The sequence below is a fragment of the Mytilus californianus genome, unplaced genomic scaffold (genome assembly GCF_021869535.1).
Source record: "Mytilus californianus isolate M0D057914Y unplaced genomic scaffold, xbMytCali1.0.p SCAF_4, whole genome shotgun sequence".
Taxonomy (NCBI): Eukaryota; Metazoa; Mollusca; class Bivalvia; order Mytilida; family Mytilidae; genus Mytilus; species Mytilus californianus.
This window is the reverse complement of record NW_026262690.1, coordinates 96,784,322-96,798,236: the sequence shown is the minus strand read 5'-3', so window position 1 is coordinate 96,798,236 and position 13,915 is coordinate 96,784,322. Positions and strand designations below refer to the sequence as shown.

General features: G+C 32.5%; 1 protein-coding gene across 1 annotated transcript in view; it reads right to left on the bottom strand.

Moving 5' to 3' along the window:
* LOC127698936 (U4/U6.U5 tri-snRNP-associated protein 1-like) overlaps window positions 1-13,915 on the bottom strand; it is a 50,105-nt gene that overhangs the window by 5,458 nt on the left and 30,732 nt on the right. Inside the window, exons 12-14 of the mRNA XM_052202695.1 lie at window positions 12,597-12,769; window positions 7,471-7,604; window positions 1,261-1,428 (exon numbers count right to left, since the gene is read on the bottom strand). Coding sequence (XP_052058655.1) covers window positions 1,261-1,428; window positions 7,471-7,604; window positions 12,597-12,769 — 475 coding nt within the window. The remainder of the gene's footprint in view (window positions 1-1,260; window positions 1,429-7,470; window positions 7,605-12,596; window positions 12,770-13,915) is intronic.

The window sequence follows — 13,915 nt, the reverse complement described above, 5'->3', positions numbered from 1 at the left end:
AAATTAAAATAAAAAATTGTTGCTTCTCTCGCTATTATAAGCAGCAATAATAAAAGAAAAGTCTGGTAGGCTAGGAGTCAAAATTCTGACATGATTTTAAATACATGTGAACTACAGTACCAAAATGTAAACTTTAAACATAGTCAGTGCAGCATGAAATTTACCCACTTTTTTGCCTGTGTGCTGACTCACTCACTATATTGCAATCTACAAAGTTACAGTTACTGTGATATAAGTTATGATTGCAGCTTGAAAAAAAGCAATGATCTTGAAAGGGAGGTCAAATGACTTAATTGATAAACTCTCAAAAAAAGAACCAACATGCAAACATAGATACATCTAACAGTACCTAAAATTGTTCAAAGGGACTTGCTTTCATTTTGAAACTGAATTTCTCATGTTATTGCAAATTAGAATTACCCTATAACCTTTAAAAGCTTATATAGAACTTTGATGGAAATGTATGTGATAATAACAAGATTTTTGAACCCTTTAAAGTGTATTAAAGGTGAAATATACACTTTTTACCTTCTTTTGCTACCATATGCAAGATCATTATAAACAACTTGTATATTTTATAAAAGAGCATGCCTAACAAAACTATCCTCTTTCCTAGGTTCCTGACACAGGTCCCATGTATATACACATATATAAGACACTAATGGTATATAAACAAATCTCCCACAATTCTGTGCACATCATTAATTAAATCCTGTTTCACATGAATTATTTTTGTTTCAAATGGTATTTTTTTTACCACAGGACCTTAGATCAAGGCAAATATTTGTTGTTCCTTAATTAAACACACTACAAATACTGATGTTAAAGGTGTAGAAAACTTAGTGACATGCTTAAAGCAGGGATTTTGGATGTTCGTAAGGTTTTTCGTTAATTCACAAATCAAAAACTTTCATCTTCAATTTCAAATAAGTTTCAATTTGAAATTGAGATGGTACTCAGTGGTATCGCCTTAGATTTCGAACAAGTATTTATGTAAATAAATAACTTACCTACATACTGAACAAATTTCAAAAATCATACTGAACTTTTCTTTATATGTTTCCTGTATTTAATTATAACTGCCTATGACATGGGAATTAATTGGAACAGCCAAAACAAATTCTTACGTTGCCAATCAGCTTACATACAATATTCATATTTTACCCCAGGTATGGACCAAGAGCGTTTAAAGGGCTTCATATTAGAATATCCAATCAATGATGTCCACAATGTTATCATAAAAAAATATTTTATACCAACCACCAATTCATCTTTATCTTCCTCTCTATTACCAGCCTGTCCATAAGTAGGAATATCTCCCAGAGATCGACAGAATTCTGAAGTTGCATTCAATATTATGTTCAGTGCACCTTTCTTTGTTGGAGACATCTCCATGGGTTCTTCTTTAGATTTAATCTGTTCTGCTAACTGTAAACATTGAGTTAAAAAATATCAATTATACATAATTAGATAATCAGAAATCTCCTTGGTCATTTATTTTTTTTCATGACTATTGACAAATATAAAATAAATGTGGATAGTGTCCACATGTGGACACAGATGATGCCCCCGCTTGCATATCATATAGTTATAAAGGGACATAACTGAAGAACGGTAAAAGTGACACTACCCAAATTTGAACTTGATCTGAGTTTTGTGGTAATAAGCATTGTGTGTAAGTCTCATAACATTTGGTTGAGGCTAACTTAAGTAGAGAACAGAAACTAAAAATTCAGCAATTTTTCTATTTGTAATGAGGCATAACTCTAGAACGGTTGTGTATAAGTTTTACAACATTTGGTTGAGACAAACTAAATAAAATGCTTCGCTGGGGCGCAGCTTGATACGACCGCAGAGGTCGAACCCTGAACAGTTGGGGCAAGTATGGACACAACATTCAAGCTTGATACAGCTCTGAATTTGGATTGTTATTAAATATTTGACACAGCATAGGTTTCTGACACAGAAAGAATGTGGTCTAAGAACTTGAATTTTTTTAATTTACCTATTATGGTTCAATGTCCAAAATCAAAATACATGGTTAGATTCAGCATATCAAAGAACCCCATATATTCAATTTTTGTTAAAATCAAACAAAGTTTAATTTTGGACCCCAACTTGGACAAACTTGAAAACTGGGCCCATAATCAAAAATCTAAACACATGTTTAGATTCAGCATATCAAAGAACCCCAAGAATTCAATTTTTGCTAAAATCAAACTAAGTTTAATTTTGGACCCTTTGGACCTTAATGTAGACCAATTTAAAAAACGGGACTTAAAATTAAAAATCTAAATACACGGTTAGATTTGGAATATCAAAGAACCCCAATAATTCAATTTTTGATGAAATCAAACAAAGTTTAATTTTGGACCCTTTTGACAGCAATATGAACCAATTTGATAGCGGGGCCCACAAATAAAAAATCTAAATTCATGGTTAGATTCAGCATATCAAAGAACCCCATATATTCAACTTTTGTTGAAATCAAAAAAAGTTTAATTTTGGACCCCAACTTGGACCAACTTGAAAACTGGGCCCATAATCAAAAATCTAAACACATGTTTAGATTCAGCATATCAAAGAACCCCAAGAATTCAATTTTTGTTAAAATCAAACTAAGTTTAATTTTGGACCCTTTGGACCTCAATGAAGACCAATTTAAAAAACGGGACCCAAATTAAGAATCTAAAAACACGGTTAGATTTGGCATATCAAAGAACCCCAATAATTCAATTTTCGATGAAATCAAACAAAGTTTAATTTTGGACCCTTTTGACCTCAATATGAACCAATTTGATAGCGGGCCTACAAATAAAAAATCTAAATACATGGTTAGATTCAGCATATCAAAGAACCTCATATATTCAATTTTTGTTGAAATCAAACAAAGTTTAATTTTGGACCCCAATTTGGACCAACTTGAAAACTGGGCCCATAATCAAAAATCTAAATACATGTTTAGATTCAGCATATCAAAGAACCCCATATATTCAATTTTTGTTGAAATCAAACAAAGTTTAAATACTGGACCCTATCTTGGACCAACTTCAAAACTGGGCCCATAATCAAAAATCTAAACACATGTTTAGATTCAGCAAATCAAAGAACCCCAAGAATTCAATTTTTGTCAAAATCAAACTAAGTTTAATTTTGGACCCTTTGGACCTCAATGTAGACCAATTTAAAAAAACAGGACCCAAAATTAAAAACCTAAATACACGGTTAGATTTGGAATATCAAAGAACCCCAATAATTCAATTTTAGATGAAATCAAACAAAGTTTAATTTTGGACCCTTTTGACCTCAATATGAACCAATTAGATAACGGGGTCCACAAATAAAAAATCTAAATACATGGTTAGATTCAGCATATCAAAGAACCCCATATATTCAATTTTTGTTGAAATCAAACAAAGTTTAATTTTGGACCCCAATTTGGACCAACTTGAAAACTGGGCCAAAAATAAAAAATCTAAATACATGTTTAGATTCAGCATATCAAAGAACCTCATATATTCAATTTTTGCTAAAATCAAACAAAGTTTAATTTTGGACCCTTTGGACATTAATGTAGACCAATTTGAAAACTGGACCCAAAATTAAAAATCTAAATACACTGTTAGATTCGGCATAACAAATAAATAAATGTGATCAAAGATTTTACAAATCTAATGCGCCATACTGTGCAATTAAAGATTACTTCTTGAAATTTTTCAATATTTGAAATTTGAAAAAAAAATAATATTTGAAGAATAATTCTTTTTAATTTCTGAAATCTGAAATGAGAAAAAATTGGCCCCCCAGAATTTCTTTTTATCCCCCCCCCCCTTTTTCCCCCAAAAAAATTCTTTCCCTCAAGATATGGTCATAATCTCAATTCAAATTTCCAATGGAGTTGGCAACCATAATTACCCATTTAAATTTACCATAGTGCTAATTTAATCTATTTTATAATAGAATTAATAAAAATATAGTGTCAAATCTTTCATATGGATATTTTTGTAAAAAAAAAAGATGAAAACATTTGCAGATATTTTTACTGGTCTTCCTTTATAAATATGCATTTCTTTAAACATAATTTAAAAGCAGTGCAAGGGAAGTAACCAAAACGTTGTATTTGGATTACCTCCCTTACACTGTTTTAGATTATCTTTATTGTTCATTAACCATTACTTTATACATAATTTAAAAGCAGTGTAAGGGAGATAATTCCAATGATGTATTTGATTTATCTCCCTTACACTGCTTTAAATTATGTTTTGTACTAAAGTATTTGTCCATTAACCAGGACAACCTTGTTTTTCCCCCTTTTTTGCCCCTAATTCCTAAACGGTTTGAGCCATAACCCCCCAAAGCAAATCCTAACCATCCCTTTGTGGTATGGAAACTTGTAGTATAATTTCAGAGAGATCCATACACCGTTCCACAGTTATTGTCTGGAAACTAGAAAATGCTCATTTTTGGCCCCTTTTTGACCCCTAATTCCTTAACTGTTGGTACCATAACCCCCAAAATCAATCCCAACCTTCCTTTTGTGGTATTTAACCTTATGGTCAAATTTCAAAAAGATCAATTTACTTAAACTAAAGTTAGAGTGCGAAAACCAATATGTATTCGGACGACGACGCCGGACGACGACGACGACGACGGCGACGCCAACGTCATACCAATATACGACCACAAAATTTTTTTGCGGTCGTATAAAAATTCAGCAATTTTTATGTTTATAATGGGACATAACTCTAGAATGGTAAAAGTGTTGCCACCTAATTTCGTACTTAATCTGTATTATGTAGTAATTAGCATTGTGTATAAGTTTCATAACATTTGGTTGAGGCAAACTCAAGTTAGAGAACTGAAACAAAAAAAATGTACTTGATCTTTACTGAGTTTTGTTGGAATGAATATTGTGTATAGGTTTCACAATGTTTGGCTGGGGAAAACTTCAGTTACAGAATGGAAACTAAAAAATTTTGCAATCTTTCTATTTATAAAGGGGCATAACTCAATAATGGTTAAAGTGACACTACCCAAATTCAACTTGATCTGTGTTTTATCAGTGGTAGTCAAAATTAAACATTGCATTGTATAAAGCATTGATTGTAGTTGATTCAACTATAATCATGGTCAAAGGAAGATAACTCCAATTTTAAAAATATATTATATAAACTTATTATTTAGAAGAAAATAAAAATTTTGCAATTTTTCCTTTTATAAAGGGGCATAACTCTAGATTGGTTAAAGTGACACCACCAAAATTCAAACTTGATCTGTGTTTTGTGGTAATAAGCATTGTGTATAAGTTTCATAACATTTGGTTGAGGCAAACTTAAGTTAGAGAACGGAAACTAAAAATTTTGCAATATTTCCTTTTATAAAGGGGCATAACTCTAGATCGGTTAAAGTGACGCCACCAAAATTCAAACTTGATCTGTGTTTTGTGGTAATAAGCATTGTGTATAAGTTTCATAACATTTGGTTGAGGCAAACTCAAGTTAGAGAACGGAAACCAATTTCGGGACGTACGGACGGACGTACGTACGTACGTACGTACGTACAGACGGACAAGGGTAAAACTTAATGCCCCCTCCGGTACGGCGGGGGCATAAAAACAGAAAATATTCAAATACAATTCATAGCTAACATATAACAAAGGAGGTTATACTCAAATCTCCTTGAGTAGACTGACACTTGGTACCATTAATTATGACTGAATAATTCTCATCTCTTTAAAAAATTAAATTATTTCTGTCAAAGTACACAGCATAACCTGTAAATTGATGCTTTACATTTACCATACTCCAATGGTTACACCGACAATGTTGACATTAAATACTTGTGTGTTATTTGTTTTGATGTACTGTTAAGTGCTAGTTTGGACCTATACTTTCTGTATTGTATAATGTGATAGTTTAATAATTGCTTTTAACAAATAAATATCTAATTACTTTAAGAAATAGCTTGTAATAAGCCAATAAACTGCTTCGCTGAGCGCAGCTGGATACGCCCGCAGAGGTCCAACCCTGAACAGTTGAGGCAAAAATGGACACAATATTCAAGCTTGATACAGGTCTGAATTTGGATTGTAATTAAATATTTGATATATTATAGGCTTCTGAATAAATGTAGTCAAAGAACTTGAATTTGGTTATATGAAAGATTTCTTGCTGTTGTGCAATACACTGTGCTGTTACGCAATACTTAGTAAATCTGTTGTCAGACTATAAACAAATAAAATCTTATAACTCGGAAACGTAAAATCGAAAATTTATAAAAATAAAATGGGAGCTTACAAAAATAGATATAAACAATTTACCAAAGTTTCATAAAAAATGCTGAAAAGCATTTTTGAGTTATTGTCCGAAAACCGGAAAATCCCCCTTTTTGTAATGAATAAAACCCCATAAATCGGAAACGTATAGTCTTAAATTTATAAATATCAAAAGGGAGCTCATGTCGATAGAAATAAACAATTCACCAAAGTTTCTTGCAAATTAGTGAAATTGTTTTTGAGTTATTGTCTGAAAACGGGAAAATCCCCTCTTTTTTAATGAATAAAACCCCAAAACTCGAAAACGGTAAATCTGAAATTTATAAAAAACGAAAGGGAGCTAAGTCAATAGATATGAACAATTCACAAAAGTTTCATGCGAATTAGTGAATTTTTTTTTAAATTATTGTCCGAAAACTGGAAAATCACCCCTTTTTTAATGAATAAAACCCCAAAACTCAGAAACAGTAAATCCGAAATTTATAAAAAACGAAAGAGAGCTCACGTCAATAGATATGAACAATTCACAAAAGTTTCATGCAAATTGTATTTGAGTTATTGTCTGAAAACTGGAAAATCCCCCCTTTTTTAATGAATAAAACCCCAAAACTCGGAAATGGTAAATCTGAAATTTAGAAAAAACGAAAGGGAGCTCACATCAATAGATATAAACAATTCACCTAAGTTTCATGCATATTGGTTGAAGCGTTTTTGAATTAATGTCCGACATGTTGACGATGGACGGACGGACAGACGGTCAACGGTATACCATAATACGTCCCGTAAACGGGCGTATAAAAATTAGGAAAAAGACTTGGAAGGGAAAATTGAAATATTTTGCAACTGAAAATAATTTTGAGTTCAATCAATTTATTGTTGATATGAAATGATTTAATCTAAAATTAGCTGTCTATTTGATAGTGACAACATTGCTTCTTATTTTTTTATTTGCTTTACTTATTCTAAGACTGTCTGAAATAATATAAATCTTTCTGAATTACAGCAGGATTAGCCTAGTTATAAGTTGCTGAGCATAATGCAATTGCACCTGGGCAATTTAACTGTTTACAGTAAATAGTAAAAGATGATGGAGTCAAAGGAAATGGCAATTGCTCCTACCTGCCCTTTGGGTCAGTTGACCATAAAATTGCTGTTGATAAGCAAGTGAAAGAAATTGTGTACTGTTGAATTGGTACCTGTAAAGTTGGAGGTTTCTTTCGTTTCAGATTAACTTTACGAGCTTTGGTAAGTGCTGAGTGTAATTCATTTTGGACTTCATCTTCCTCTATATTAACACCTGTTAAATCTTCATCTGGCTCCAATAATTCCGCTAAAATTATAAAAATAACTTTATTAATACATGAACAGTTCTGAATAAAATGCTTCGCTGGGCGCAGCTTGATACGACCGCAGAGGTCGAACCCTGAACAGTTGGGGCAAGTATGGACACAACATTCAAGCTTGATACAGCTCTGAATTTGGATTGTGATTAAATATTTGACACAGCATAGGTTTCTGACACAGAAAGAATGTGGTCTAAGAACTTGAATTTTTTTTATTTACCTATTATGGTCCAATGTCCAAAATCAAAATACATGGTTAGATTCAGAATATCAAAGAACCCCATATATTAAATTTTTGTTGAAATCAAACAAAGTTTAATTTTGGACCCCAACTTGGACAAACTTGAAAACTGGGCCCATAATCAAAATTCTAAACTCATGTTTAGATTCAGCATATCAAAGAACCCCAAGAATTCAATTTTTGTTAAAATCAAACTAAGTTTAATTTTGGACCCTTTGGACCTTAATGTAGACCAATTTAAAAAACGGGACCCAAAATTAATAATCTAAATACACGGTTAGATTTGGAATATCAAAGAACCCCAATAATTCAATTTTTGATGAAATCAAACAAAGTTTAATTTTGGACCTTTTTGATCTCAATATGAACCAATTTGATAGCGGGGCCCACAAATAAAAAATCTAAATACATGGTTAGATTCAGCATATCAAAGAACCCCATATATTCAATTTTTGTTGAAATCAAAAAAAGTTTAATTTTGGACCCCAATTTGGACCAACTTGAAAACTGGGCCCATAATCAAAAATCTAAACACATGTTTAGATTCAGCATATCAAAGAACCCCAAGAATTCAATTTTTGTTAAAATCAAACAAAGTTTAATTTTGGACCCTTTGGACCTTAATGTAGACCAATTTAAATAAACTGCTTCGCTGAGCGCAGCTAGATACGCCCGCAGAGGTCCAACCCTGAACAGTTGGGGCAAAAATGGACACAATATTCAAGCTTGATTCAGGTCTGAATTTGGATTGTAATTAAATATTTGACATATTATAGGTTTCTGAATAAATGTAGTCAAAGAACTTGAAATTGGTTATATGTATTGAATTTATATTCAATTAAAGATTTCTTGCTGTTGTGCAATACTTGTCAGACTATAAACAAATAAAGTTCAATAAATTCTTAATGTCATATTAGAAATTTATGAAAATAAAAAGGGAGCTTACATCAATAGATATAAACAATTCGCCAACGTTTCATGAGAATTGGTGACAGCATTTTTGAGTTATTGTCCGAAAACTGGAAAATCACCCCTTTTTTAATGAATAAAACCCCATAACTCAAAAATGTAAAACGTTAAATTTATAAAATTCTAAAGGGAGCTTACATCAATACATACAAACAATTCACCAAAGTTTCATAAGAATTGCTGGAAGCATTTTTGAGTTTTTGTCCGAAAACTGGAAAATCCCCCCTTTTTTTATGAATAAAACCCTGTAACTCGGAAACGTAAAATCTAAAATTTATAAAAATCGAAAGAGAGCTCATGTCAATAGATATAAACAATTCACCACAATTTCTTGCAAGTTGGTGAAAGCATTCTTGACTTATTGTCCAAAAACTGGAAAATCCCCCTTTTTTTAATGAATAAAACCCCATAACTCGGAAACGTAAAATCTAAATTTGATAAAAAACGAAAGGGAGCTCACGTCAATAGATATAAACAATTCACCAAAGTTTTATGCAAATTGGTTAAAGCATTTTTGAGTTAATGTCCGACATGTTGACAACGGACAGACGGACGGACAGACGGACGGACGGACAGACGGACAACGGTATGCCATAATACGTCCCGTAAACGGGCGTATAAAAACGGGACCCAAAATTAAAAATCTAAAAACACGGTTAGATTAGGCATATCAAAGAACCCAATAATTCAATTTTTGATGAAATCAAACAAAGTTTAATTTTGGACCCTTTTGACCTCAATATGAACCAATTTGATAGCGGGCCCACAAATAAAAAATCTAAATACATGGTTAGATTCAGCATATCAAAGAACCCCATATATTCAATTTTTGTTGAAATCAAACAAAGTTTTAATTTTGGACCCCAATTTGGACCAACTTGAAAACTGGGCCAAAAATCTAAAATCTAAATACATGTATCAAAGAACCCCAATAATTCAATTTTTGATGAAATCAAACAAAGTTTAATTTTGGACCCTTTTGACCTCAATATGAACCAATTTGATAGCGGGGCCCACAAATAAAAAATCTAAGTACATGGTTAGATTCAGCATATCAAAGAACCCCATATATTCAATTTTTGTTGAAATCAAACAAAGTTTAATTTTGGATCCCAATTTGGACCAACTTGAAAACTGGACCAAAAATCAAAAATCTAAATACATGTTTAGATTCAGCATATCAAAGAACCCCATATATTCAATTTTTGTTAAAATCAAACAAAGTTTAATTTTGGACCCTTTGGACCTTAATGTAGACCAATTTGAAAACTGGACCCAAAATTAAAAATCTAAATACACGGTTAGATTCGGCATAACAAATAAATAAATGTGGTCAAAGATTTTACAAATCTAATGCGCTATACTGTGCAATTAAAGATTACTTCTTGAAATTTTTCAATATTTGAAATTTGAAAAAAAAAAATATTTGAAGAATAATTCTTTTTAATTTCTGAAATCTGAAATGAGAAAAAATTGACCCCCCACAATTTCTCCCTTACACTGCTTTAAATTATGTTTTGTACTAAAGTATTTGTCCATTAACCAGGACAACCTTGTTTTTCCCCCTTTTTTGCCCCTAATTCCTAAACGGTTTGAGCCATAACCCCCCAAAGCAAATCCTAACCATCCCTTTGTGGTATGGAAACTTGTAGTATAATTTCAGAGAGATCCATACACCGTTCCACAGTTATTGTCTGGAAACTAGAAAATGCTTATTTTTGGCCCCTTTTTGGCCCCTTATTCCTTAACTGTTGGTACCATAACCCCCAAAATCAATCCCCATCTTCCTTTTGTGGTATTGAACCTTATGGTAAAATTTCAAAGAGATCCATTCACTTAAACTAAAGTTAGAGTGTGAAAACCAATGTGTCTTCGGACGACGACGACGCCAACGTCATACCAATATACGACCGCAAAAAATTTTGCGGTCGTATAAAAATCAATTGATGTTCAATAGCTGGAAAATCAGAGAAGATGTCTATGCCATTTACAATTGTAAATCGAAAAACAAGGGAAAGTTCCTTAATCAATTCTAAAATAGCAGGTGTACAACTTCAAGATGTATGTTATGTTTGTGTGATGTTCGAGTGATATTTGAGGGATCTCAGTTGAAAACTGTAGGAGGAGCTGATTACAAAAATTTGGTATCCTCTTGTGTAAATTTTGCTGGAAAACAACTAAGTTCCCAAGTTGGGAAAAATAAAAAAAAAATGTTCAAACAATTCTATAATATCAGGTGCACAACTTCAACATATTTACAATCTTTGTGTGAAGTCTTAGGGATCTTGGTTGAAAACTGTAGGAGAGGTTGAAAACATGTACTCTCTTTCATAAATTTGGTAAATTCTAAAGTCTGGAAAAATGAGAAAAAATTTGAAGGGAGATAGCCCTGAGATGAGAAGTAGCAGAGAAACATCCTAGAGTTTGAAAGACCATTGATAATCTGTTTATCGCTGTTTTCGTAGGCAACGTCAATTACATAAGCTCATGATGTCATACATTCTGTTTCTCCCAATTGAGAAAAAAATATGCTTTTGCTAACAGACCTTAGAAACTAGCAAATTTTTTTATCTCATCTAGTAGCAATATGAATAAAGAGCTGCGACCTAAGCGCATGATACACCCTTCGCTTTTTCAACGAATAAAGTTCCATAACTCCTCAATGTCAGAAATTTATAAAAAACTAAAGGGAGCTTATTTTAATATATATAAACCCGTCACCAAAGTTTAATGAAAACTGCTCAAAGCATTTTTGAGTAACTGAAAAATCCTCCCTTTTTTATGAATAAAGTCCCATAACTCGGAAATCTAAAATTTATAAAAATCGAAAGGGAGCTTAAGTCAATAGATATAAACAATTCACCAAAGTATCATGAAAATTGATTAAAGCGTTTTTGAGTTATTGTCCGATATGTTAACAATGGACTGATGGACAATGGTATACCATAATACATCCTGTAAACAAGCGTATAAACATTATCACACAAAAAGATCAAAGTAAAAATGCATAAAACAGGGATAAGGTACACACAAGGAGAATAAGTTAAACATTTTTCTAGATGGAAATATTTCAAAGTGATTGCTCATGATTGTGAATGTATCACTCTGCACTATCCATCTGTATATTCAATAGTTATATGACAGGGTCAAATACCTAATTTTTTACCGTCAATCATTTGGGATTAACTCAACAGTAGCAAGAGAGATTTTGAAGAGAATCACCTTGTGTGTATTGTATATACATGTACTTTAATTACATATTTGTTACGAAAGCATTCGATTTTGCATATGCATTAACCACAGATTTGCCCTAGTCATATTCCTGCCCGGTCAAACAGCTGGTTATTGTTATGACGACATGAACGTTTCTATCAACAATGACAGACAAGGAACCTCGATTAAAATGACAGCGGATTTGTTAAATAAATAAAGAACACCACTTCTAAAAGAAAATCTGGTTTAACATTATAAAATTCAAGGACTATAGTTTTGAACTGTTGGGGAGCATCGTAATAATGAAGTTATTTCAGTGGAGAACAAAAATGTATGATCTTGCCAGACGAAATAATAAAATTCTTTCTTTTTTTAAAGCATTTGTATAATATGAGATAATTAGATTATAACATGTCCTTTTCCATATGGGCACTGGTATCATCCCTCAACTCATATGAGCCCTCGGGCTGATATGGGAGTCTCAGGATGATACCAGGGCCAATATGGAAAAGGACATGTTATAAGCTATAAATATATGTGTATAACATGCACTTACTAGGATCTATTTCCTCTTCTTTTAAGGCTTCAATATCCATTTTGATCTCTGGAGGTTTGGACCAATCAGGTTCAAATGGATTAGCAATTCCTGTCTGGTATACACCCTGATAACTATTTGTATCTTGATCCTCCACAGGTTCGTCTTTTATTTTTATACCTTTACCTCTATCCCTACAAAATGTTAACAATTCATGTACACTAATGTTAATATTAGCCTGCAAACTTTTACCATGCAAAATTGATGGCTTGAAGGAACCGGTATTGTTTATCTTGCATCTTTCCATAATACTGTTTCAGTTCTATTTATATTTACTGACATATGTTAGTTGGTGGTCATGATAGATCCAATTAATTACAAGTGGGACTGTTATAGTATCTTTACACCATTTGGTTGCAATAAAAAAAGTCTTTTTAGAGAAAATTGTAAGACCTGCTGTTTTGCCTCTATGTTGTAATAGCAGTAAAGTGATGAGAGTTGCCCCTATGTTGTAATAACAGTAAAGTGATGAGTGTTGCCCCTATGTTGTAATAACAGTAAAGTGATGAGAGTTGCCCCTATGTTGTAATAACAGTAAAGTGATAAGAGTTGCCCCTATGTTGTAATAACAGTAAAGTGATGAGTGTTGGCCCTATGTTGTAATGAACAGTAAAGTGATGAGTGTTGCCCCTATGTTGTAATAACAGTAAAGTGATGAGTGTTGCCCCTATGTTGTAATAACAGTAAAGTGATGAGTGTTGGCCCTATGTTGTAATAACAGTAAAGTGATGAGTGTTGGCCCTATGTTGTAATAACAGTAAAGTGATGAGTGTTGCCCCTATGTTGTAATAACAGTAAAGTGATGAGTGTTGCCCCTATGTTGTAATAACAGTAAAGTGATGAGTGTTGCCCCTATGTTGTAATAACAGTAAAGTGATGAGAGTTGCCCCTATGTTGTAATAACAGTAAAGTGATGAGTGTTGCCCCTATGTTGTAATAACAGTAAAGTGATGAGTGTTGGCCCTATGTTGTAATAACAGTAAAGTGATGAGTGTTGCCCCTATGTTGTAATAACAGTAAAGTGATGAGTGTTGGCCCTATGTTGTAATAACAGTAAAGTGATGAGTGTTGCCCCTATGTTGTAATAACAGTAAAGTGATGAGAGTTGATGACAGGATCAACCAACATAATCTTTTAACTGGCTACCAATGGCTATTAAGTTAGATCAAAGTTTTCTTTCGATGTATTTTTCCAGTAGGTTCCATATAAAAATTTAAACAGTGGCAAAGATTCTGTATTTTGGTTGGGGTGACTGGATATTAGTTTGAAAGAGGACCATC